General features: G+C 35.2%; 3 protein-coding genes and 1 long non-coding RNA gene across 14 annotated transcripts; 2 read left to right on the top strand and 2 right to left on the bottom strand.

Moving 5' to 3' along the window:
• Positions 272-9,656, bottom strand: LOC109715075. 11 transcript variants are annotated; one of them, XR_002217494.1, is made up of 7 exons: positions 9,484-9,656; positions 6,522-7,904; positions 5,872-6,022; positions 3,930-4,051; positions 2,768-2,905; positions 2,043-2,165; positions 272-1,083 (listed from the first exon to the last, which is right to left on the bottom strand). It is a non-coding gene; the product is annotated as an uncharacterized LOC109715075 (long non-coding RNA). The 11 variants fall into 11 exon arrangements; XR_002217488.1 differs by lacking the exon at positions 5,872-6,022 and adding an exon at positions 8,623-8,721 and having other exon boundaries at positions 2,768-4,051; XR_002217487.1 differs by having other exon boundaries at positions 2,768-4,051.
• Positions 2,805-8,286, top strand: LOC109715074 (ABC transporter B family member 13). Its single transcript, XM_020239873.1, has 8 exons — positions 2,805-2,882; positions 3,192-3,451; positions 3,755-4,068; positions 4,156-4,379; positions 5,028-5,365; positions 5,458-5,900; positions 6,461-6,702; positions 6,790-8,286. The coding sequence occupies exons 1-8, from the start codon at positions 2,820-2,822 to the stop codon at positions 8,020-8,022; spliced, it is 3,117 nt and encodes a 1,038-aa protein (XP_020095462.1). The 5' UTR covers positions 2,805-2,819; the 3' UTR covers positions 8,023-8,286.
• On the top strand, positions 17,061-21,893 carry LOC109715489 (rac-like GTP-binding protein 5). Its single transcript, XM_020240523.1, has 7 exons — positions 17,061-17,434; positions 18,442-18,529; positions 18,629-18,738; positions 18,861-18,924; positions 21,037-21,101; positions 21,202-21,267; positions 21,363-21,893. The coding sequence occupies exons 1-7, from the start codon at positions 17,336-17,338 to the stop codon at positions 21,462-21,464; spliced, it is 594 nt and encodes a 197-aa protein (XP_020096112.1). The 5' UTR covers positions 17,061-17,335; the 3' UTR covers positions 21,465-21,893.
• LOC109715488 (SKP1-like protein 1B) lies at positions 22,797-27,272 on the bottom strand. The gene is made up of 2 exons (XM_020240522.1): positions 26,748-27,272; positions 22,797-23,312 (listed from the first exon to the last, which is right to left on the bottom strand). Exons 1-2 carry the CDS (start codon positions 27,246-27,248, stop codon positions 23,139-23,141), a joined length of 675 nt encoding a protein of 224 aa, XP_020096111.1. The 5' UTR covers positions 27,249-27,272; the 3' UTR covers positions 22,797-23,138.

Below are 27,845 nucleotides of genomic sequence, written 5' to 3'. Positions count from 1 at the left end.
GCTCATTTATGGGTAAAAATGCATGGGTTGTCCCTGTGCTATCCCCATAACACAACTTAATCCCTCCACCTAAAAACACTTTTAGTTCCTCAACTAGAGATTTTACCCATGAACATGAAAAAGAAATGGCCATATTGCTCGCATTTGTGAAAGGACTTTTTCTCATAAAAGATTCAGCTGCAATAATAATCTGTTACAGAGCATTTGATAACTTGAAATTTAAAACTTCTACTGTATCAAGAGGCAAAAGATTATAAATTGACTCAGTGTAGAGTTGTTGGAGAGAACTTAATGTAAGTATTATTTCTAATAGCAACTGTCAAATAGTACTACTGCACCCTACAGTAGAGCCAAATTGAAGCCGCAATTTCATGACATGGTACAACACACTGACCATCCATAAACTTTACTGCTCATATATTCAATAACTTTTCGAGTCTCATTTGGTGATCTAGCTCTAGCTCTTCACGAGAACTACGCTGCGAACAAACTCTCCTCGCCTTCGTGGCTTAACAANCCTCTCTCTCTCTCTCTCTGCACCACCTTTTGCTTCCGAAACTCGAACCCATTTCAACATCTCAACAACTCTGCGTCCATGGGAGACACTCATGAGAACAACGAGAATGAGGTGTCGAGCACCCGAGGCGCAGACGATAACGAATCAAGAACCAACCTCTTCGCCTTCGCCAACCGGGCGGACTGCGTGTTGATGGTGCTCGGCGGCATCGGATCATGCGTCCATGGAGCTGCATTGCCCATCTTCTTCATGCTCTTCGGCCGCTTGATCGACTCCTTGGGCTCTCTCTCTACACACCCCCATAAACTTGCTTCAGAGGTCTCAAAGGTAACACTTTTGTTTTGCGTCTTGACCAGAGTGTTGCTGAGGCCCAGCTTCTCAACTGGAGCATTGCTGTGGGACCTTAAAAGGTCTCTTCAAAAGTAGTTGATGACTCTGCTTCTTGAGTGAAGTATTGCTGAGGTCCACGTTGTGGTTCTCGAAGCATTACTGTGAGACCTTAAACACGGTTGAGAACTCAGCTTGCATATTCAACGCTGCAAGGGAAAGCCCTAGAAAACACATATCTGCAGCAGGAAATAATATACAAAAGTAGAAAAATTTTCATGGTTAGCGTTCACTTCTAAAAGCCCAGCTACACTATGTAAACATATACCAAATGGGCTTTAAATGAAGCCACAGCGTAAGAGCACTGGAATTTAGCAATGTAAAATTTTACAGCTTTATGTATCATGGGAACCTTGAGAAGACTAAGGAATTATAAGCAGTGTGAATTTTATTTACATAACAGAAAATAGAAAAACATTGTAGACAATTACAGGATTAACGATGCCAGTAACACAACACAATCTAAGATTCTAGCTTAGAATAAAAGGAAGAGATGAAAGATGCAAGTCCCAAATACGAGACTCAGACAAAATTATTGACAAACTACTAAGACCAACTATTAACATAACATTCAATTCTTAAGAGAATGATTCACATTGCCAATACACATATAAAGATACTCATCACCACTTAAAGCAGTCCTTTCAACTGGAAAATTCATCATCATAATCATCATCTAGTCCTAAAAGGAATTCTAAGTTTTTTCCTTTCTTTGCAGAATGCACTGCAGTTGGTTTATCTCGGAATAATGGTAATGGTATCAGCGTGTATAGGTATGTGATGATAATTATACTTTTAGCAACTAAGTTTACAGAAAGATGCGACATATTTTCAAAATAATCTCATACTTTCCCATAAGCAATTTGATTTCAAAGGCATCAGGTGATATTTTCATGTTACTTACAACCAACAATTTAAGGAACGACGCCAATGTTTCTTAATATATCTACATTAACAACTATAATGATCTCGTTTTTATTATTCTACGAGGTTTCATCACAAAATACACATGCAGGGGTAGCATTTTGGATGCAAACCGGTGAGAGACAAACTGCTAGATTACGGATCAAATACATCCAGTGTGTCCTGAAGCAAGATATGAGCTTCTTTGATACACAAGCAAGAAATGAAAACATACTTTACCACATAACAAGTGATGCTGTGCTCATCCAGGACGCAATAGGCGATAAAGTAAGCAGGAAGCAGCAGATTTACTTGACGACTTGACTTTGCTCGAGCACACGATTATTTATGTTGTCTCCTATGAGCATACAAACAGTGTGCATTTCATACGCATCTCTTCCTTTACACATATTAAAAAAAAATGATAGAATGCTGAATACTGAACAAAATTTAGTTTAAAAAAGTAGACTAAACTTAAACTATAGAGCATTTTGAGATGGACAAACTTCGAAATTTTTGGTTGTACTACATAATCTTTCATTTTCCTTTTATTCGAGAAAACTTTCAAACATTTGTTAGAATTTAATATTTTTTAATAAATTGCATATTGAATATTTCATCAAATGACATGATATTTTTAGATTGCAACATATTCATCAAAAAGGATAAATAAAAATGTTAGTTTTGAGTACGACAGTATGCAGTAAAATCAAAACTTTTAAAGTTCAGGCATCCCTTTCGAGATGAGGTACAATTCAGCTGAGTCCATACTTTTTTTACCTATTATTTAACTTTGTGACACCCTTCAGTCTAGAAATAGTTTAGTTCATATGACTTTATTAAGAAAACTGAACATTCTCTGTATATTGTGCAGATAGGCCACTGCTTACGGTACCTTTCGCAGTTTTTGGTAGGGTTTATTGTAGGATTTTTTTCAGTATGGCAGCTAACACTACTCACCTTAGCTGTTGTACCACTAATGGTAATCGCCGGAGGCACATATACTGTTATAATGTCCAGTCTGTCGAAGAAGGGTGAAACTGCATATGCTGAAGCCGGAAAAGTTGCAGAAGAGGTGATACCTCTTACCTTTTCTTCCTATTTTCCATTGACAGATCATTTTAATATTGGTTTCCATGAAAGCAAGAGTTGTAAAATGCTAAAAAATGTTATGAGAGATTGTCTTCCTTCAAGTAAGACAGAAGAGATCATCAATAATTTCATACCCCAACCAGAAAATTATTCTGCATTGTATTATCCGTCGAGTATCTGACAGAGTATAAGCATCATAAATATGCATAAAAGTATGCTAGAATTTGACTAACTTTTGACGTCTCTATTAGCCTTAATTTGAATTGTCACAACCATACTCTCCATGGATCAGGTAATTTCACAGGTCCGGACAGTGTATTCGTACGTAGGGGAAGAAAAAGCAATTGAAGCATACTCAAAATCACTTAGAAAGGCACTGAAATTGGGAACAAAAGGTGGACTTGTAAAAGGACTTGGAGTAGGTTCGACCTATGGGCTGTTATTTTGTGCATGGGCACTACTCCTTTGGTATGCTGGTCTCCTTGTTAGGCATGGTGTCACGAATGGTGGTAAAGCATTCACAACGATCCTAAATGTTATCTTCAGTGGATTGTAAGATCATCTAATGGATAATATCCCTTATAATTGTTATTTTTTCGGGTAAAAAAGTATGTAGATCCTTCAGCTATTGGCCATTTTGAAATAGATCGCCCAAATTCATTTGCTTGATAGTCAATTGACTGAAATAACTCAAATCAGAGCAATCAAAAGGCAAGGGGATCTCAATCAAAACATAAAATTGGGGGCGGGTATCTATTTTAAGATGGCTAACAGTTGCAGGGGTCTCCATACATTTTTTTACTGTTTTTTTAAAACATAGATGTAATCTCTTTAACAAATAAACTACATATGCAGCGCTCTTGGTCAAGCAGCTCCAAACATTAGTTCTCTTGCGAAAGGCCATGCTGCAGCAAGAAAGATTATCAGCATGATAGAAAAGGCTCCAAGTACATCAAAAACATCGGATGATGGAATGGTATTACCACAAGTGGAAGGTGAAATCAAGTTTTGTGAGGTGTCTTTCGCTTACCCGTCAAGGAAGAGCGTGGTTTTCAACGGCTTAAATTTCACAATCAGCGCCGGAAAAACTACAGCTGTTGTCGGTCAGAGTGGATCAGGAAAGAGCACCATTATTTCCATGATTGAAAGATTCTATGAGCCAAAATCAGGTGCAAATCAGTTAGAATAACAATACAAAATAAGAAACAAATGCATAAAAGAAAGTTCGTAACTGCCAATTTATTGACATAAAATAGGTAATATTCTTTTGGATGGCCATGATATAAAGAACCTCAGATTGGCGTGGCTAAGGAAGCAAATGGGACTCGTGAGTCAAGAACCTGCATTGTTTTCTACAACAATCGCAGGAAACATCACATATGGAAGAGAAGGAGCAACCATGGAGGACATAATAGAGGCTTCTAAAGTTGCGAATGTTCATTCTTTTATACAAGGTTTACCTGAAGGATACTTCACCGAGGTACGTAGAAAACCTACATGCCTTTGATTGTGATGCTGTGGCCCGTGGCACAGGAGTGTGTCATTGGCATGGACCGCTTGGTAATTTCATGCTGATGAATCTTTACCCTCTTTTTTATTTTTAGTTTCTCAGATTATCTATGCTGAAGGTTATCAACTGTATTCTTACATAAATTCTAGTACCCAACTTACGTGAACCAAAAATTCTTCAAAACTATATTTTCATTAAATTAAGTTTAAAGTTTAAGGACAAAATCCGAAAATTAACTCTTAATTTCACAAAAACCTTTAATGCAGCTGAGAAAAATGATGCTTGCGACGGAAAATTACTCACCAATAATTTTGGAGAATTTAATTGAAATTCTTTGGGTTTACTAAAACCCAAGTTTAGAAACTGACGAAATTAGTCTTTTCCACAATCATTTTTCAATTTCATCAGATTATATCATTCAAATGCATGAATGGTTGAACAAAAGTACCTAGAAAGAGCTTAGTTCTCATTTGATTTACTAAACAGAAAAAAGTGGATTTTCCACCCTTGTCATCAACATGGGCGACATGGCAGTCATTCCATAGAAATGCCACCACAAACATTCTCTTTCTCATCGCTATGCCATATAAGTGTGTTTTTTTAATTTTGTTTAATAAGGTGGGAGGTGGAGTGCAGCTCTCTGGAGGCCAAAAGCAGCGAATCGCCATTGCCAGAGCAGTTCTTAGAAATCCAAAAATTCTACTTCTAGATGAAGCTACTAGTGCACTAGATGCGGAATCAGAATGCATGGTTCAACATGCCTTGGAGAAAATAATGTTAGATAGGACAACAGTTGTGGTTGCACACAGGCTATCCACAATTAGGAAAGCTGATAGCATTATTGTCCTAAAGAATGGAAAAGTCATTGAAAGCGGCACACACTCAGAATTAATGTCTAAAGGAGAAAATGGAGAGTATGCCACTCTGGTGCGATTTCAAGTATCAAAAAACAACGAGTACAAGAATGGCGACAATGTTAAGGAAACAATGTAAGTGGACATGCATATAGGACTATCAATCTTATTCAGCTCATTAATATCTGGCCAAGTCTTTATAATGTTGTTTTCTTTAGGGACCCTTCAAAAACATCACGGCTTCTTCCCGAAATCGAAGAATATAATGAGAAGACAAAGTCAATGTTTCGGATACAGCAGCAAGGATTTCACAGAGAAGAACCTGAGTTGGCAAAAACACCACTGATATGGAAAGCAATAAAACTGAACAAGCCAGAATGGCCATATGCAATGATGGGATCACTCGGTGCGATACTTGCGGGGGCCGAAGGTCCACTATTTGCTCTAGGAATTACTCATGTCCTCTCTGCATTTTATTCTCATGATAAACCTCACATCAAACATGAGATCAAGATCATCTCACTCATATTCATTGGAGCAGCGATCATCACAGTACCTATATACGTATTGCAACATTATTTCTACACCTTAATGGGAGAGAAGCTCACCACGCGTGTCCGCCTACTTATGTTCTCAGGTATCAATCAGCAGCTCCCTCATCGGAATACATTGATCTAACAGTGGATACAAATATGTCTTTTCATTTGCTTCAAAAGCAATCACATAACAATGTAGCTGGAAACCAATCTGTCACCATATCTTTTCATGCAAAATGTATAAAAATTAGCAAAATATAGAACTCAGTACAACATCATAATAAGCAAAGCCATATAGTTTCATGATGAAATTAACAACTAAGGCCCCTCAAAGGAACTATTCTTCAGATGACATCTTTACAGACCATAAAAGTAGAGAATATTAACCATATTACTGCACATTTACACAGATGCCCAGTTAATGAATTCCAATCAAATGAGCAGTTGAAATGATTTTTCGATCATTTATCACTGTTTTACCAAATCTTGTTAAGTTAGCTGGGTTTGATGTAATCTTACATCACAATCAGTCTTTAGTTTTATCAAATTTAATCATTCAAATGCACAGACACAAGTGAACAGTATGCATCGTATACTTAGGAAGATAATTTAAGTTTATATTCATCTCACATTTAGCGCCACATTTTTCTTTTCTACACAGCTATTTTAAGGAAAGAGATAGGATGGTTCGATAAGGAAGAGAATAGTTGTGGATCACTCACGTCAACTTTGGCAATTGAAGCAACACTAATGCGAAGCATAGTTTCCGAGAGGTTGTCAACCATCATTCAGAATCTATCACTTACAGCGACCGCATTTGTCATATCATTTCTTCTTAGTTGGCGTTTAGCAGCAGTTGTCATTGCCACGTTCCCTCTACTCATTGGTGCTGCAATAGCTGAGGTAATGATCAGGAAGTACTTTAGCAACTCCTATCATGAAGCCTAACAGGGATAAATTTTGTTAACTATTTCTATGCACTCCATGCAGCACCTGTTTCTCAAGGGATTTGGAGGGAATTACACGATTGCCTATGCTCAAGCAACTTCCGTGGCACAAGAAGCGATTGCCAACATCAAAACAATAGCGGCATTTGGTGCTGAGGACCGGATATCACTCCAATTTATCAGTAAACTACAGAAGCCTAACAGAGAAGCCTGTTTACGTGGGCATATATCAGGCATAGGCTACGGCCTCTCCCAGTTATTCGCCTACTGCTCTTATGCACTTGGCCTTTGGTATTCCTCGCAGCTTCTTAAGCACCGAGAATCGGACTTTGGTAGTATCATTAAGTCCTTCATGGTGTTAATAATCACTGCACTCAGCATTGCAGAGACCCTAGCCCTAACTCCCGACATCGTAAAGGGATCGCAAGCACTTACCACAGTCTTTTCTCTACTTGAAAGAAAGATCGATATAAAACCCGATGAATCTATAGAGCCTGAGAATATCCGAGGACAGATAGAGTTCAGGGATGTGAGCTTCAAGTACCCAACAAGGCCTTGTGTCACTGTATTGCGGAACTTAAGCTTACATGTAGAAGCTGGAAGAAGCCTTGCTTTAGTGGGAAGAAGTGGGTCAGGAAAGAGCTCTATAATATCGCTCATAGTAAGATTCTACGATCCAAACTCAGGGATGATACTGATTGATGGAACTGATATCCAGAGTCTAAACTTGAGGTCACTGAGAAAACAAATAGGACTGGTTCAGCAAGAGCCAGCGTTGTTCTCCACCACAATCTATGAAAATATCGCATACGGGAAAGCTGGTGCTTCTGAGATAGAGGTAATGAAAGCAGCCAAAGCAGCGAATGCTCATGGCTTTATAAGCCGATTGGCCAATGGGTACAATACCCATGTTGGGGAACGCGGAGCCCAGCTGTCGGGGGGTCAGAAACAGAGGGTGGCAATTGCTAGAGCCATTTTGAAAGATCCAGCAATTCTTCTTCTAGATGAGGCCACCAGTGCTCTCGATACGGCTTCTGAGAAGCTGGTGCAAGAAGCTCTAAATGGGCTCATGGAGGGTCGTACGACAGTCATTGTGGCGCACAGGTTGTCAACCATCCGCAATGCCAACATGATTGCTGTTCTTCAAGATGGAAAACTCTGTGAAGTGGGAAGTCATGAAGACTTGATTAGAACACCTAGAAGTGCGTATTCTCAGCTAGTTCGCTTGCAGCAGCACGAAGGTGAATCGTTAGACCGATTCAATAGTATAAGCTAAAATGAAAAGAAAAAGAACAAACTACAAAGATTGTATAAATTATCCTTTTCAGTTAGCACTTTGGTAGAAAGTTTCTCATTACTTCTATTAGGATGATGAAGAAGTTGATAATAGACGTGAGTTTCCTTATGCATATATACCAATTAAGTCTGAAAAACATACCACGTCAAGGTGAAATAAAAGCAAATCTGCATCTTTAAAAGCTTTTTAGATTGATCAACAAACTATAGTTGGCGGTGTCTGTATAGTGTATAGTATTTCACCGGTATAACATATGGAGAATAAAAGAGCAATCACTTGTGTAATCATTGACCACTACTTTGACAAGATCACATCATTGTATAGAAAAATAAGGACAACTTGAGAACACCATGTGCAGAAGTAGCATGTTGTTACATGCCAAAATATAAGCAGAAAAGGAGAAAAGAGAAGGAAAAGAAAAGAATCTCTTGTCATCCCCCGAATATATGTGTAAAGCAAAACAGCATATTTGGAATTGCTTGATAATGGATATAGTGATATCCTACACTTAACAGTCTAATGTAAAGCTAGATTATTACTTATTCTAAGATTCTCAGTCGTTTGCTCATCTGCACTTACTCTTTCAAATTACACCTGTTAACAGATTGTGTAAAGTAGTTTCCAATCATCACACCATGCATTCTAGGTCCAGGTTATCAGCATCAATATTGTGCCAAACTGCATTGTTCAGTTCAACATTTGGATCAATGATCCAACGCTTATGAAGAATTTTTATATAAACGCTTAAAATGTGAAGTTCTGGGGCAAAAAAATTGCAATGTCCAAAAATAAATAAATAAATAAAATTTCCCATTTAAACATGTAACAGAAAAGCCAAACTTGCAAACCAGAGTACAAGCAGGTTTGCAAGCATTAAATTCTGTTTTAGTATGGGAAAGAACTCAAAAACATTTGGTGATAACACTTAACCATGAAATAAAGATCAAATGTATCACCTCTTTCCCCAAGGTCGACCTCATACTCCACACAAAAATAGCTAAAAAGTAAAAATGTACCCCCTCAAATTTACATTTTTTTAATAATTATCGAGACACCTTCCACTTCTAATTCTCTCATTTTAATTATTCTTATATACAAAAGTTACAAACTCTGTTAAATTTAGTAACTTTAATAGCTATTAATCATTAATTGTTCTAGATTCATTTAATACGAAGTGATTAAACTATTGAATTTCATAGAATCATCGATAAATTCGATAAAATGCTCATTTTAATCAGCTAAAATAACTCAATTCCAAACTCAAATTTAAGGGGGTTTCATAATGTCCTATAGTTGAAGGAGTTTCCATACATTATTATAAAGCAACTTCGATCTAAGGATGGGGGAAAAGCTAATGAAAACTGGGGAACCAAACCATTAAACTTCGCTAAAGTGTGAAGGAAACGGATTAGCGCGATACGGAGCGAGGAGAGGTTTCACCTTCACCGTAGAGGTCGAGGGTTTCACCCTCACCGTAGAGGTCGAGGGAGACGGAACCCTAACGAGTGTTTTGGTGGTGCTCGGCGTAGTTCGCCATGAGCGTGGAGCGTAGTTTCGGGGGGCGGCGCAAGGAGAGAGAGAGAGGAGAGCGATGCAGTTGCGAGAGCAATTTCATATTTATCCATACAAAGTTTAAAAAGACTTTTCTTACATTGAGCCCCCTCAAAATATTTTATTCTATAATTGGACCTTACAACTTTTTTTTTTTTTTGAGAGAGGTATGTATATATAAATTAGAATAAAGTATTAATACAGTGAATAATTTTAAATATAATAAAAAATATATTTATTTAAAGGTAGAATAATAAATATTTAACTGTCTTCCGAGTTGGGACCAAAACTCGAATTTCGGACAATATGTTTGTTTAGATTCAAACCCCATTTAAAATTGAATATTCATATTCGAATTCTGTTGAACTCAGCTTTCAGTCAATATTTTTTGAAAAAATTTAAAAAATATGCATTAAATTAAAATTAAAATTTAAAAATTATATACTTAAAATAAAAAGATTATAATTGTAAAGATATTTTGTATAATTTTTTAAAATAAATTATTTATAATTAAAAATAATGTAATATAATATAATTTTAACTTTTATTTATTATGGTGGAATCCGGTCGTTAACCTTTTTTTGTTCGAATATTCATATTCCAACGAACCCAAATTTGATTCCGAAATAATTTATTCAGGCCCGATTTTTTTATCCGGATTTAGTTATGTATTTTAGACCGACTTAGATTAGTAGTTTTTTTTTGCCGTTCCTCTATAAATAAGCACTTACTGTTAAATATATAAACATTAGCTTTTAGAGAACGGTGTACATTTTTATATTTAACACTCTTCCTCGTGTCTGGGCTCAAGACTTTTTAATCGGCTCATGACGTGGACTTGAATTAAATGGGAGGAAATTAATATGTTAGGAGCCTGACGTGACTCAAACTCAGGACCTCCTGCTCTCATACCATGTGAAACAACCGTTGTACTTTAAAAGCTTAAGCTATTAGAAAACGGTATTTAAACATTTTTATATTTAACACTTACCTGTATTTTTTTTTGGGTTAATTTTATACATGTTCTTATAAACATAATAACTGGCAAATATATTTCTACAAAGTTCAACTTTTATATATTGTTCCTCCAAAATTCTTGATGTTTTCAAATATATTCCTGCCGTTAAAATTCGTTAGAAAATATTAGTTAATCATATGTCCTGATTAATTTTGACATTTTTATTTCTCTTATATTATACTGTTATAATTTTTGGAGAAACATATTTGTGATGATAAAATTGAAAATATAAATAATTCTCCAATGGTAATAAATCAAATGAACATATTTGAAAATATTAGAACCTTTGTAAGGACAACACATAAAAATTTAATTTTTATAGAAATATATTTATTATTATTATATTCGTAGGAATCTGTATAAAATTATTTATTTTTATTTTCCAGTCCAGCGATTCGAGCTATAAACTAACTGCCTTTGATAGGTATGATTAAATTGGGTCATACAATCTAACTGGATCAATTTATCGGTGACGTGACAAAATAATTTAGGATATTAAAAAAAGTGACAAATGGTAACAAAAAAAGGTGTTTATTTTTTTGTATTTGGATAGTTTTTCTATAAATAGTTCTATTAAATTTATAATTACAATTTTGATTCTATTTTCACCACGCAGATGCCACATCAGCGCCACGCAAGCTGGCTGGGGAGGAGCGTTAAGTTGAATACAGTGAACCATTCATTGTATTTAAATACAGTGAATAGTTTACTGTATTCAAATACTGTGTTTAGACACGGTGAACGAGTTACCGTATTCAATTTATTCTTTCTTACCCGCATGGCGGTTTCGTGACACCTGCGTGGCGGGAATAGGGCCAAAATATAATTATAAATTTAGTATAAATAATTTTTTTAAAGAGGCCGAATGTTAAAAAAAACCCTAACAAATTTTTTTTTACATACCAACCAAATTAGAAACTGCATGTGTGGACGCCACATGGCAAGGCGGCGTCCAACCAAGCCACCCAACATAAGCTGGTGAAAATGCATGGAGAACCCTCAATTATTAGCCACATTTTAAAATTGTCCCTTAACTTTTTAGATCCTTCAGCTCTTAACTTTTTAATTTAATTTTATATATAATTTAGTTGTAAAAAAATTATTAAGTTTAATAGTGACATTAATTTTATCAAAGTTAATAATTTAATTTAATCAAATTTAGTATCAAATTCAAAATTCAAAAGAGTGGTCTCGAATCTCGATTCGTGAATGGATTGGATATACAATTTATATTTTATACCCATTAATTTATATCTAAGCCCTCCAAGTGTTGAATCAATTAAATTATTAGTATTAAATTCGGTATTAATTTCAATTATTAAATTTGATCAAACTAATATGATTATTAAACTGAATAAAATTTTAACTGAACTAGATAAAAAATAATTTTAAAAATAAAAGCTAAAGAATTTTAAAAAAATTTAAAGTGTGCCTATATAATTTTTGTTCAATGGGTTGTAGGTTTGGTTTGTGGGGCACTCACGTTGGTTCACCTAACAACAGTTTTAGTAGTGATTAAGTGTATTTTTATTTTATCATCTCATAGTTTAAAAAATTATACTTAATAATATTTTAACTTTATTTTTATTTCGTCATATTGAAAAATAAGATAATAAAATAAATATTTTTTACAAACTACAAGACAGTAGAGAGTAAATTACATACTAGTAAAATATTATAATGTATCATCATGTGATTATCAAAAATATTACTTTATTATTATATTTAATAGTAGGTATAGTTATAATAAAATAAAGATAAAACTATAAAAATACTTAACTTTAATTTTTGAGCCACAAAATGGCAAGATCAAAATACACTAAATCATAGAGAGCTAATTGTACCTGAAATTTAATGTTTTTTTTCGTGGGTTCTAAATATTTTAAGTTACTCCTTATATATTTTTTTTTATTGAAAGACTATTTGGTTGAATGTAATTATAAATTCAATATGAAAAATACTACTTTCTACACTCAAAACTTTGGAATAATTTTTAGATAGGGGGTAAGATTAGTACCATGTTTTGAGTGTACGGGTAGTAGAACTTAATACAATATATTTAGAGATATATGTAGTTAAAAGTATAATAATTATAACTATATGCATTTTATTCAATTAAATTTGGTCAAAAATACTATAGTTATAAATAATTTATTTTGTCACATATAATTGAAAATTGTATTTACAAATGTTATTATCTTACATATGAAATTTTAAAATTCCCCTCAAGGTAGGAGAAAGAAATATCTTTTTGTTCGAAAGGTATTTAATATTACTCTTTTCAATTGTTACTAATGGAATTGCGATTAATTTGAATATAGCTTCAACTACTATGGTTGAACCTCTTTGTGTAGTTCCAATTACATCATCTAATTTAAATGCCTCAAATTAACCATTCATATTTTAAAGTACATATAGTTATTATAATTTAATTACAGCGCAGGTGCAATTATGTGCAACCAAGCAACTCCTGAGGAGTGTTCAATTTTTCGAAAAAGTGTGAAAAACTATTTTTTTTTGAAGAAAAAGTTTTTTTTTAAATGAAAACATGTGTTACAATTTTTATTTTTCAGATACAAAATTTGAAAACAAAAACGCTAATTTTCTATGGAATCGAATAAATTGTGACACCTTAATAGACCCACATCGGATAGGAATGAAATTATGATTAGTATAAAAGAGACCATTGACACAAGTAATAATAATTAGGTTTAAGTATTTTGGGCCGGTGGTTTAGGCCTCACGAGTTACTATTGCAAGTGGGTCGGGTCGTTATATTTGATATTAGAGTCAATCACCAACCGAAAGTGTGAAATAAGTCTTGGTTAAGGCAGGATCGAAATGACATGCTAAATCAAAGTCGGAATTACAAGATGATAGGCTAAATTAGAGTCGGAATGATACGACTAGCGAAATAAGTCTCGCACCGCCTGGTAATATTGGACACTGACGAGGACGTATCATCGACACTAGTAATAATAATGAGTTTAAGTATTTTGGATCCCGATAGTTTGAATTCAAGGAGTTACTATTGCTAGTAGATTAGATCGTTATATAAATAGAAAAATTATTCGTAGGAACGAAGTCGTCCAAATTAAAATTACTTTTTTAACTAGAAAATTTTTTATTTTTTTCAAAAATACCAAACGTTTCTAATTTTTTAAAATTTAATTTAGAAATATACCGAACAAGATTTCATATGTTTTTCTATTAAGAGCGGTTTTGTCGCTCGAAAAAATCTGAAAAAAATATCGAAAAAAAGGTTTCTCTGCAAAATTCTTTTTGTAATATTTCCTGATTCCAAGAAAATTTATTTTTTTTTGAAGTTTTCCTATTTTATAAAAAAAAAATTAGTTTTTTGAAAAAACTAAAAATACTACTTTTCATAAAATCTTAAAAAAAATTTAAAAATATTTTTTACAACCAAACAAACAAAAAAAACTAGAAAAATATTTCCATAAAAAAAAGTTTTTCTCTAAATTTTTTCCCATAAAAATTTTCCATAAAAAAATTTCTCATTTTTTTTTATTTTTCAAGAAACCAAACAACCTCAAAAAAAAAAGAAAAGAATAAAGATCTTATTTATGGGATTATTGGGGAAGCCTACGATGCAGCAGCTACACCACGTTAACTATAACCGGTCAATTATATTTCATCTTTCTAAAGAAAAATACAATAAAAATATTTTTTATAAAAATTATGATGGTATCGATTAATTCTAGAAGAGCAATATGATTAGTTAGGAATGCCATATCAGCAATGTGACTACTGTATTATAGATTTTTTTGAGATTATTACCTATGGTCACTAGTCATCAATAGTACAATTTTTTTTATTTGTCCTTAAGTTTGGGATAAATGAGGGAGTAGGGCTACTATACTATTATTATGAGTATTGGGCCCTTCATACTCATAAGTTGTTTTCGATGATGGAGCTTCCGAATCGACGATCCACTCCGTTAAATATGATCTAGAGTATTTGAAACTTATAGAAAATAAATTTCGTAATTTTTCGAAATCATAATAAAGTCCATCAAGCGGGCATAAAATGAACGGTCAAAATCAAACGATGTCTTAAAAATGGATGATCAGATCCTTCAATTTAAGATCGGAGTTATTGATCTTTATATAGGTAGTGAATAGAATTTTCTATAAAAAATTCAACCTATTCGGATTCTTTTGCACCGTTAAACTAGCAAGTATTCCATACCGGCTGTTAAAAATTGTCAATTTTGTGAGCTTTTGATCGTAATGTAAATAATGTCGAAAAATTATGAAATTTAATTTCTAAATGTTTCAAATGCTCTAGATAACATTTAACGGTGTAGATCGTCGATTCGGAAGCTCTATCATCGAAAACAACTTATAAGTACGAGGGCGATCGTACTCATAATAGTATATTAGCCGGACTCTAAATGAGGTATTTTGACTTTTTTTTTAATTCTGATATAAATTTAATTCAGATTCAATCCAAGATAACTTAATGGATATTAACGATGGGTTTATTTTTGAATAATGAAGAAATATACGCGTGCTATATTTGAAACAAAAAAAAAATAGTAATATATAAAATATTTCAATAATTTTGAGAGATATATAAGTAATTATCCCTACATTATATTAGGAAAAAGCTATTTACACACCTTAAATCCTACTCCCACCTATCCAAGGGTGAAAAATTTCCCACTAGTCACATGATATAACTAGTAGAGAAAACTCTGCTTTTGGATGGATCAAGTGTAAATCCTGCATCCACTTCTGGATGCATCATAGTATAGGCAAAAGCTGTCCAAAATATCCGACATACTATATCAAATCTGGACGCTATCCAGACCCAATAAAAAATAAATAGTATATGGGTTAAAAAAAAAAGAAGAAAATCCATTAAAGTTTTGGGTATAACTTCGGATACTTTATACTCATAACTGGTTTGAACCCAAACCGATTCCGACTTTTTAATGAGTAGAGTCTAAAAGAGTTTTCAAATCCGGATCTGAATCTGGACCCAATGAAATACTCGATAGTACATAAAAAAGATTTGAAATTGAAGAATCAATTTCAATAAGATTTATAGTTGAACGGTCTTTATATATTTACATCCTAGATGCAAATCCCAGTCGCTCTGTTTACTGTTTTATTTTGTTTATTTTACTTTTCAATTTTTAAATCTTAGCCGCTCTATTTACTATTTGAATCTTTATTTTGAACGAATTTTATTAGATCGGATGCAACTCATTAGAACGCGAGTTTTCTACAGTAAAAGATTTGTGGCTTGTCTATAGATTGTTTAATAAAGTTTATGAAAAATATATGCATACGAATACCCCTACTTGATCTAGACAAACTTATATATGATCCGTATCCGATTTTAAGTGGGTAGTATATGGGTAGTAACTACTCAAACCTGCTCAAATAAATCCGTTGGATACATTATTAACTTAAGTATTCAGACTATAACCCGACTCGAAATTAAATGAATATCTATATATAGAGTCCGGCCTAGTTCTATATATATAGAGAGAGAGAGAGAGTAGGGCTACTATACTCTTATGAGTATAGAGCCCTTCGTACTTATAAATTGTTTTCGACGTTAAAGTTTTCGAATCGACGATCCACACCGTTAAATATGATCTAGAGTATTTGAAACTTTTAGAAAATAAAATTTGTAATTTTTCGAAATCATTATAAAATCCATCAAGTGGGTATAAAATGAACGGTTAAAATCAAACGATATTCTAAAAATGGATGATCGGATCCTTCGATTTAAGATCGGAGTTATTGATTTTTATTTAGGTAGTGAATAGAATTTTCTATCAAAAATTTAACCTATTACGATTCTTTTTCACCGTTAAACTAGTAAATATCTCATACCGGCCGTTAAAAATTGTTAATTTTGTGAGCTTTTGATCGTAAGGTAAATGATATCGAAAAATTATAAAATTTGATTTCTAGAAGTTTTAAATGCTATAGATAACGTTTAATGGTGTGGATCGTCGATTCGGAAGCTGTATCATCGAAAACAACTTATGAGTACGAGGACGATCGTACTCATAAGAGTATAGTAGCCTATATATATATATATAGTTGAGCTAGAATACTCTCCAAAAGTACACCAAGGGGTTGGTGCTTTTGAGTTTTTAATCATTGGATGGAGAGATATAGGGTTGAGATGATAATGATACGTGGTGGTAGGTGGAATAGTGTTTGATTCAAGGAGTATTAATAATTAAGGAGTAAATCTAAGGGTTAGAAACTTAAAAACACCAAGGGGTTGGTACTTCTAAAAGTATTCTAGCTCAATTCTTATTAGATTACCTTCCCCTACTTTACTTATTCCTATTTTTTAAATTAATTAATTATTAATTATTATCAATTATTAATTAATTAATACGCCTTTCCCTTTTTTTTTTTTTTTTCTCTCTCTATTTATATACACTCTCCAATCACAGAGGTGGTCAGCGACCGCGTCAATCGCACCCTTCCCCTCTCTCTCTCTCTCTCTCTCTCTCTCTCGTTTGCTCGCGAAAAAGTTACCGTAGATCGGTCGATCCCTTCGTCTAGGGTTGGGGATTTCTCCGATCGATCCCTGTCGATTACCCCCATTCCCCGAGATCGGGACTTGTTCGATGGGGAATGTGGGGGGGTTTTGATGCGTAGGGAGGGATCTTGTGGGGATTTGGTGTTTTAGGGCTCCGATTGGAGGGGATCTGAGGAGGAGGAGGAGATGAGTGCGTCGAGGTTTATAAAGTGCGTCACGGTGGGCGATGGCGCCGTGGGTAAGACCTGCATGTTGATCTCCTACACCAGCAACACGTTCCCCACGGTGAGATTCGGAATCGGGAAGAAAAAATTATCTTTTTCTTTTCCTACATTTACCTTATGAAGGCATAGATCTCATTTTAGTGTTTCGTGGTCGTGAAATTGGGGCGGGATTTGTAGGTTTTGTTTGCATTTTTTTGTTCGATTTTTATGCGGCAATGTCGTTGGCATGGTTGCTCTTTTTTAAAAGATGAATTTTTGAGTGAAGATGGATTAAAAATGTGCGGAAAATCACATTTTTCTTTGACTAACATGCTTTGATTAAGCGGTTTGTGTATTTAAAAGCTTTTGCTTATTTTGTGTCGTGATTTTGGTTTATAAATTTTGGGGAAGGTTCGAGAGGTCGTGCGATAGATTCACGCTGGGAACGGGTCGACATTGTAGGTTTCTGATTGTAGCACCTGAGAATTTGGGTTCGTTTGGTGTTCTTACTGTCTTGGTTAATTTAGCTTTTCCATATATGTAAAGGGCTTGGTTTTGAATGATCTCATATTAGGCTGTAGTTTTTTGGCCGTTTGACTCTGTGAAAGCGAAGTATTTAGTTAAGTCTAATCACTGTAAGGATTCAAAGTACTGAGAATTGGTTTAGATTTCTGGTTTTTAGACCAGCGATCGTTTTGCCACTTTTAGAACAGCAAACATTAGCAACATTTCTCTTACGGGATTATTTTGTATCTTTCTAACTAATACCAGAGAAGTAGATGCCTGGGAAGGAAGAAGAAAAAGAGAGCCTACATATTCTTTTCAGCTACAAGTGAGGATAGATGCTGCTGGGTTTTGGAAACTAATTCAATTATTGCTGTTATTGTTTGTTGATTTTGTTCGAATCCCTGCAATAACATTCAGTTTAATATGAAGATATATGCTTTGCTTGAATATTATATTAATGCTAGTATATTTTGTGCTTTGATTAGATTGTGCACTAAATCATGTTATATCTTCTATGGTTAAGATTCAATGTGTTATTGTGAAGCTTAAGAAAATCTTACTAGCATATTCTTTGCGGGGCAGGATTATGTTCCAACAGTTTTTGACAACTTTAGTGCTAATGTGGTGGTTGATGGAAGCACTGTGAACTTAGGTTTGTGGGATACTGCAGGTAAATTTTTCCTTTCTTTATTGGTTCATTTAACTATACTGTCGCTTTTCCCCTCGTTTTTCTTTGGTGGGTTTAGTCTATTAATCACTATCAATTCAGGGCAAGAGGATTACAACAGACTAAGACCTTTGAGTTATCGTGGGGCTGATGTTTTTCTCCTGGCATTCTCACTTATAAGTAAGGCCAGTTATGAAAATGTTGCTAAGAAGGTGTAGCACTACTCTCTTTTTCTCTCCCCCTCATATTTTCCTTCTCTAAAGCTTCTTTTATCTCCTTGGAATCCCATTTTTGACGTTTTATTAACTATAGTCTGTGTGTTTATCTTCTGTAGTGGATTCCTGAATTAAGGCACTATGCACCTGGTGTTCCCATAATTCTAGTTGGAACAAAGCTTGGTATGTTTTTACTGTTTTTGGCTGATGAATCATGTCCTTATATGTTCTCTCGCTAGATTATATGTTTTGTTGAGTTGGTGGTGGTAGTTGAGGTGGTTCCGTCTAGCCAGCATGGAAACTAAGCTGTAAAGAATATTGCCTCTCTATTTGACTTATTTTCATCTCTCTTTGTAATTATCGGATAACTTTATTGCAAGTGTGTGTTATGTTAAATAGGTGCTAGCAGACGCGACAATTTTGATCCTATATGGTGGAATATAGCTACTCCTTCCCCCTTTGCTCTCTATGATGATATGATCTCAAACATGAGTAGTGCTATAATTATGCTTCAAACTTAACCTAGCAATCTTGATAGATTCTTTGTCCTCTAATATTGTCAAGTGCGAAGATCTGTATTGTTGTATGACATGGTGACAAAGTGTCTGGGTTATTCTAACTTTTTTCTTTTTCTGTTTCATGATTGTCATCATGCCTAACATAGTATGTTTCATGCAATATATTGTACATTGGTTTCTAAGTATCACAGTAAGGTAGTTCTGGGAGGTACATCAGTTGGCATTGATCTAGTGTGGTCATCATAGCTCGGAGACAATTTTATTGGTAGTTCTTTTATATATATGACTGGACATTGATGATTGTTTGCGTGTCATCATAATAGTGCTGAGACAAATTTACTGATACTTGTATGGTTCTTTCACCCTTCTTTTTTTAAATGTATCTTCATTTCATTTTCTTAATTCTGATTTCAGTCCATCCATTCTTTTTGTATATGTTAGATTAGTATACTTGCAAAGTTCTGAAGTAGTATCTCTTGATGCTGAGCCATTTTGTTTGGGCTTAAGTGGTTCTTCAGCGACTATTCTTTACAGATTGTGATATGGATCCATTCGATAATTGCAATTGTATGTGATAGGCTAATTAATCATACAGCTATATCTAGTACCCACGACTATATATGTCGGATAGGTCATTTTGTTGAACTTCTTATACCTTGAATTGACATAGTGCTTGCATATGTTGCAATTTCTGCTGTCTGGGAGGTTCATCTATTGAAAATAGCAATATTGATTACTCTTGTTTACACTATTAAGGAATTTCTGAGCCTTTTGCTTTGCTGTGTTATGCAAAGCATGCGAAATATTATCCTTCTCTTTTTAATATCCTCTTTCGAGTTTGAAGGACAATTATATTGCCTTCTCAATTCTTAGTTATCCTTCTGCAGAAAGAACTTGTTTGAACTAAAATATAACTCTCTTAAGAAATAGGGTTAATTTGTTTTACTATTTATCGCATTTCTGAGTTTGAGTATCCATTTATCTTCATTATTGTGGCCCTTTTTCTTTCTGAAAAAAGGTTGCATATGTTCCAAGAAGTATTATTTATTTAAAAGTATGGTTGGGGAGTATTCGTCGAAGAGATATATCTTTGTGCCTTCAACACTCTGTCTTACGTATTATCATGATAAGATATTGATCAGATGATAGCATTTTTTTTGCTAGAAAACAAGCAGCGACGTTAAAGCATTTCATCATATAGAAGAATTCCCTCGTCGCTTATTTCTTAGACCATTGTCCAACTAAATATTTGCACATTGAATATCATACAAATAAACATGTAAAGTTATGATTTTTTTTAATATTTCTTTGGTTTTTTCCCTACTTTTGCTCTAGCAAGGTTTAAATTCCAACCCCGCCCCCCCGCCAAATAAAGCTATCGAGATTTAAAGTGTTATCAGAAACANTGCTCTAGCAAGGTTTAAATTCCAACCCCGCCCCCCCGCCAAATAAAGCTATCGAGATTTAAAGTGTTATCAGAAACAACATGTTTCAGTTGAAATGGTATGGCGCCTCCTTTGAAATCGTTAGAGATACCTTCCATTAAAAGCTCTATTTGTTGGATATGGATGTTAATGGGGTGCGAGAAAGCTTTTTTTTGGGTAAAGCTTATTTTATTGGTATCAAAGTGTATTAGTTCTCTTTAACAGTATATTAGGATTGAAGCTCATGTTCTATCCCCTGGGTTCGGAAAGCATCCCCTGGGTTCGGAAAGCGTACATTATCATAATTTTTTTTTATGTTCATTCCAAATGATAATGTAAATTTTACAATGCAGATCTCCGCGATGATAAGCAGTTCTTTGTAGATCATCCTGGTGCTGTGCCCATCTCCACTGCCCAAGTAATGCCACCCTCTATCACCCATACATTCTCCCTATTGCTCCATTATGTTTCCACTTATAAACAGTAATTATTTCCTAAATTTTCGGTTACTTTTAAAGGGCGAAGAGTTGAGGAAGGCCATTGGTGCTGCCGCATACATCGAATGCAGTTCGAAGACACAGCAAGTATGTTCTTCCCTCTTTTACGTGTAAATCATTGTTACTTCTCTGGCATAATAGCAGATTCTTACATGTATATATGTTCTATTATCATGGTGTAGAATGTGAAGGCGGTTTTCGATGCGGCCATTAAAGTTGTGCTCCAGCCCCCGAAGCAAAAAAAGAAGAAGAAAAAGGCTCAGAAGGGATGCTCCATTTTATAGACAACTCAGACAGGAATCTTGTGCAATCTCTTCTCTTGCTTATTATTATCAAAAAAAAAAAACAAAAAGAGGAGGAAGAAAAGAAGATTTAACCCTTGGGTGTATGTATAGTCTACTGACGGCATTAGCGAGCTATTGATGATGCATATCAAAGTGTTGTTTTGTACCCATGCTTTCCGAGGGTTGTGTAATCTACTACTTGAAGATGTCCTCTTCCTACTTGCTTCAAGCGAGGAAGAGGGCATCGGAGGAAGCTGTTGTTTCTTGCTTGGATAATTTGACCTATCTTTGTATCTCTCTTTAAATCTCTAAGAAGTCTTTGCTTTCTCTTTGATTGACTATAAGCTTACTGGTAGTAACTGGTTAGCACTTCTGTTTGCCTAAACATATGAAACCTTATAGTTTAGTTGTTCTTATGTGTATTCTTAACATTCTGTTCAGCTTGTTATGTTGAAGCTATGATCATTATTATTTAGATTGCTAGTTTAGTTGCTCAATGGTTTATTTTTATTTTTATTTTTTATTTTTACTAGGATTACCGGTTATGTTGAACTATCCACTCCACTCCAGAATCCTGCCTATGGGATGTTTTCCTTTGTTGGTAGCATTTTCCTCTCTGTTTGAGTGTTTGGAAAACTAAAATGCGTAGAGCTTCTGCTAATAGGAAAGGTGAATGAGGTTTTAACATCTAAACGAAGCAAAAGCAGAATTTTGCTGCTGCGAGGTGCTAGAAAGATTTTCTTGCAGTGCTTAACCCGGATCTAATTTGATAGATGTGTGATACATAATAAGTAATAATTCTTAAAAATATATTATTTTAGATATTAAATAGTCTGAAAAATTAATTGGTAAAGAAAGACTCTTTATTTATTTTATGAGAAACTCTCTCCCTTCGGATGCATTATTATAAATTTACAATGCATCCAACAGATCAGGTTCTGATTTTGCAGCCTCGGTCATAAGAATTTAGCGGTGCAGCACACTAGAACTTACACACCTGGTGCGGCGCAGGAATAATTTCTCCAACAACAAGCCGCAAAGCGGCCTCAGTAATCCCTGGTTTCATATTGCAGTAGTTGCCAAACGGACGAGATCATCTCCTGTATCAGGGTTTCTCAGGAAGCATCTCTCCAGTTCTAATAGTTTGCTCCCACCAACTAATCAAATATCTCAGGAAGGGATCAATGCGCCGCCCAAGCATCTGCTCCAGTTCCAAATTCTGGCTCGCAAAAGCGACAAACCTTAACGAAGACTTGAAGAGGGAAAAAAAAGCAACAAAGAAGAAATATGGCAGTCACGGAAATACTTTTGAGTCAGACGCACAAACCCTAATTGGTTAAAGAAAAGTTCAAACATAGCATTTAAAAAGAGTACACCATCCATCCATATGAAACCAAATACTGAGTCTGAGAAATAACGCGAGCAGCTGCTCGTAGAATCTGCACCGACACGACAAAGCTAATAATAGAGCATACCAGGGAGTCCATTTTGTTGTTCATATTCGCGACCTATTTCCCCATGTTAACTACAACACCGGAACAACACATATCGTATATCGAACAAGTTATAAAAGAAAGGCGCCAGCAGCTCAACCGAAAGAGTCATCTTCACAGGATAAAAAGCAAAAAGTTTTCTTCTTTTTCCTTTTTTTTTTTTTTTTTTTTTTTCTAATTTTCACTCGAATGCCCACTGGTTCTCCCTGCGGATCTCTTCCTCCTCCTCAGGGGTGAAGTCATTCTTGATGTTGAAGGTTTTGCGGATCTCTTCCGGGGTCTTCCCCTTTATCATGTCCGCGACGGTCTGGCATGTCAGGTCGAGCAATCCCTTAATGTTAAGGTAGTTGGCTGCCTGAAAAAAGAAAACAGAAAAAAAGAAAAACAGAACAAAGAAAAAAAAAAAAAAAAAAAACACAGGAAACAAAGAATGATGTTTAATGATATGAAAATTAGTTACTTAATAGTGACGGATGCTAAGGAAATAGCATCAGCTACCAATAAAAACATTACTAAGCGCGTAAAAATCTATGGCAAGTCCTTGGACTTTCTCATATATTGCAATTTCACTCCTAGCTACTAATAGAAAATGGATTTCCTATGTATGACCTTTCAAACCCTATTTCAAGAAGATTGACACAAGCCGAGATCCTTTATGAGAAATCAAGAAGACCAAGCACTGGAAAAATGAGAAAGAACTAGTGGAAATAGAAATCAAATGACAAAAAGAATGCTAACCAACAGGAAATGATGCATAGGAAAAGTCAATGGCATTACTTAAAAAGGAAAAGCAAATGCTTGATCAGAGTAGTTGAAACTAAAGCAATGGCACAATAGAATTTAAGCAATAGCAGAGATAAAGATGCTGCAGTACATTATCTATAGGCTCCTATTACAAATCATTGCTAATCCCCAAAGTTTCCACCAAGGTGAGATAGAGGGCCTGGATGAACTTTATCTAATTTCTGAGCACTAATTACTGTCTTCTTTACTGCTAATTTAATTTTAGCAGAAGCTTCATTGGCAATTCAGTATAGGAAAGAAAACAGGTTATTAAAGAAAAGGAGGCAGAGTAGCTAAAGTTAGGAAGAAATAAACAAGCAAAGGTACATGTAAGACAACAAAGAAGGGTCTACAATGCATGGATGGCCCAAAGGAGCGGTCCAACAAAGGATTTTAAGAGGTTTCTATTCTCACCTAAAGAGAGAGGTAAAATAAATCAACTATAACGCAAAAGAGAGATATAATTTAAGTAAATCTGCACTAGAAGCAATAATATCATTCTAAAACCCAATAAGTATATGCAAAGGGTGGTATAGTTTTCAATTGACACAAAATATAAACCTACATAACAATGCATTTACTGCATCCGAATCAGTAAGTGCAGATACAATTTCAAAATCAAGAGAGAATCCAAGCTGCTGCTGCAAACACTATACAAAATAGCAAAGAAAGAGAAAATATGATATCATAAAGGAAAATGAAGAAATTGGACATAAGGAACTAGAAAAGGTGGTGTAGATTGAGATGTTGTTGATAAAATTTTTGGAGTTCCAAAAGCCGGTAATAAAGAAGCTTTACATTTAAACTTCCCAAACAAGGTTTCTACAATAAATCCTAGAGGTTTTCTCATCAAGATTCACAAATAGGTCCATAAAAGAGCCAGAAGGAAAAGGTTGAAACCAGAGCTGCCGCTTTCAGGTTTTTAGAAGTCCGTTTCAGCTTCCAAAGTAGTGCAAAAGGATCAGAGATTTCAGAAATTGAATGCTTAGCCTCAATTTGTTAAAAGAGATGTCTCCATTGTAGGAGAAAACATTATCTATCATATGTGCAGGAAAAATATTGAGTAAGCATGATTTCGCAGTTAACATAATATCACACTCTATAAGCCATTTCAGCAGATTGATTGATTCGTAACTGTTTTGAGCACTCGCACTCCTTTGGAGATACAAGAAAATGATCACTTAAACAAACTAAGGCCTTCATTCTCAACGAAGGATTGGCATAAGGAATGGTTATTGCGCTTATTGGTATTCCTTGTTTTACTGAAGAATTGGATAGTCTGCCAAACATAACAAAAATGATCACTATTCTTGAAACTCAACAACTCACCCGCTTAACCTATGAATATTTCTCACATCACTTCTCTTCTGCTAGAGATCTGACAGAGACTATAATGAAGTACCAAATATGAATATCATAGACTCACTTGGTATGATACCTCCATCTATTTCTATACATTCTTCCTCGTCCTCCATTGACAAACAAAAGACAGACTAAACAAGAAATGGAGAAGAAAGAATAGAACTAGAACAAAAGAAGCGAGAGGACATTCTGTCACAAGGTTGAGCTACCAATATTAGCTCCCTCACATGCTCAACAAGTTTGAAACTTCCATAGCTAATGGTGGCACAATGAGGCAGGACCTACTACTTCATCAGCTTGTCTTCCAGCTCATACCTGCTTAAAGATCTTTACACAGCGGAAAAGTATCTACGTAATTAAGCTTTTCTTTTAGCACCATAACCTCCTTAAAATGTTCAAGGAATAGTTGACGATCGTTAAAATAAGAGGCAAAATGACCTTAGATGCACTTTCAGGTTTCTCAGCATTTTATGGCCATATAATGTAGTTAAAAGGATGGCCACATAGATAGCGCAACGGATGTTAGGGCATTATGATCACTTTCTTCACATAAAATCGTTAAACAGTGAATAACACTTGATAACTACCCAAAATAGTGGAGTGAAGCAAAGAAATCCCACCATATTTTCAAAGAAGGAAAGAGAAAACCTATTATTGACTTTGGCCAGCAAAGGAAGACCGGAAAAGGCATGAAAATTCCAAGAATAAGCAAATGAAATCATAGCCGTGAAAATCCTTGACCAAACAAGCCCACTTTTGGCTGTAAAAGGGGCGTCTAGGGATTAAATTGCAATAGCACTTTATTAGCCTAGCCCTAAGACTTGTCGGATTGTTGGCGCTAGCTATTAATTCCAAAAACTTGAGCTATTAAAAGAATACAATCAATTCACTTAAAACACAAAGACACAATATCCATTGGTCTAGATTTGCGATTCGGCCAACCCTGGTCTCTGCCACAGAGCAGGATGCTGGTCGCCCCTTAAAGCCAACACAACAGGGTTAGGACTAAAGGCAAGAAGCGCCAGTGGGAAACATAAGAAAGCATAGACGCGGTGGGACTGGCTGCTGCAGATAGAAATAAAATACAGGGAAAACAATATGCTCGGCTAATTTGAGTCATCTCCTTTAAAAAAATTATTAAAAATTCTACAAAATCAATCACTCTTCATCAGTGAAACTGATGATCGGCTTAAATAGCCAAAGAATCTCAACTTATAACTCTTACCAATCACACAATCCCTAACTAATCCTCGACTAAACACTAATTGGGATATGCCGTAATACAGGAACCTAAAATATCAAAATCGACAACCCTAATAAAATTTTACACTGCATCACCTTTTTGCCAAAAGGTAAGGCGTACAGCGAACACCGCTAATTTGCTATAGCGTGACTTAAATACATCTTAGGGTTCTAATCAACAAAGGATCTTACCTAGAAGAATCTAGCAAGAAAAGATTAATCCCTATTTCCCACAGTCGATTTGAGAATTCACATATCCAAAGAGAGCCGAGTCAATAACCCTAGAATCCCCAAACCAAATTATGACAAATAAGCAGGTCAAAATAGAATCAAAGCAGATAGGGTTATCCAAATCAGATCCAACAAAAGGAGCGAAAGGATCTGATCCTCATATCGCGCTCACCAGGATTAGATCGAAGAGGGTCGTCTGGTCGACCTTGACGAACTCGGCGTCCCACGCCTTGAGGTCGTCCTCGGGGACGGCGCTGGCCTTTCCTCCGCCGCCACCAGCGGCGGCGGCGGCGGCGGCTGCTGCGGCGGCGCCGGCCTCGTCGGAGGGCTTGGCGGCGGCGTCGACGTGCTTCTTGCAGTACTCGATGACCTTGGAGAGGATCTTGCTGGTGACGTTGGGGAGGGGGATCCCGTTCTCAGCGCAATCGTCCTCGATCATGTGGCGGATCGTCTGCGACTCCATGGCCACCGCCTCCTCCACCTCGAATTCCTCCCCGTCCGAGCTCTTCAGCGTGATCATCTTCTTCGTCGTCGTCGCCGCCGCGGACGCCATGGATCGGATCGGATCGGATCGATCGATGGAGCGGAGCCGAGGAGTCGCCTGGAGAGACCAAACCCTAGAAAGCGAGGAGACGAAGAAGAAGAGAAAAATTCGAAGAGAGAGAGAATTCATGTAATTAAAAAAAAGAGGGTACACTACGAGGGGACGCGGGCGTGGTTATAACGTACACGGGGTTTAGTACCGGCGTAAATTGCAAAAGTAGTCCATAAACTTCTAACTATTTTCATTTCACGCCTTGAACTTTTAAATTTGTTTTTAGGGACCCTTATAAAAGTTTCAATTTAGTCCCTATACCCCTTCACTATTAATAAAAATACATATATATATATATATATTTATCGAATAATTATTTATTTTTATTTCAAGGTTATTATTTTTTTACTATTAAAATTTAGATTATTAATTTAGAAGTCGGAGACAAATAAATACCAATAATAATTTTTATTACAAAATAAATACTAAAACAAAATATTATTGAAAATATAATATTTAAAATAAAAATATTGTTGAGAGTCGAGATCTTGAGTGTGACATTTAAAAGTTTGTGGACCAAAATGAAACTTGAATTAAAAATTTATGGGCTATAGTGCAATTTACCCTTTCTTATTACCATATTTAGTTATTTATTTATTTATTTATTTTTTTGACATTTGTACTGAGCCACAAATTATTGTTGCCTTAACTTTCGTACCACGTCATCGCTGATAC

The sequence above is a fragment of the Ananas comosus genome, linkage group 9 (assembly GCF_001540865.1).
Source record: "Ananas comosus cultivar F153 linkage group 9, ASM154086v1, whole genome shotgun sequence".
Lineage (NCBI taxonomy): Eukaryota > Viridiplantae > Streptophyta > Magnoliopsida > Poales > Bromeliaceae > Ananas > Ananas comosus.
Note: the sequence above shows the minus strand (reverse complement) of the source record. Positions and strands in the feature narration are given on the sequence as shown.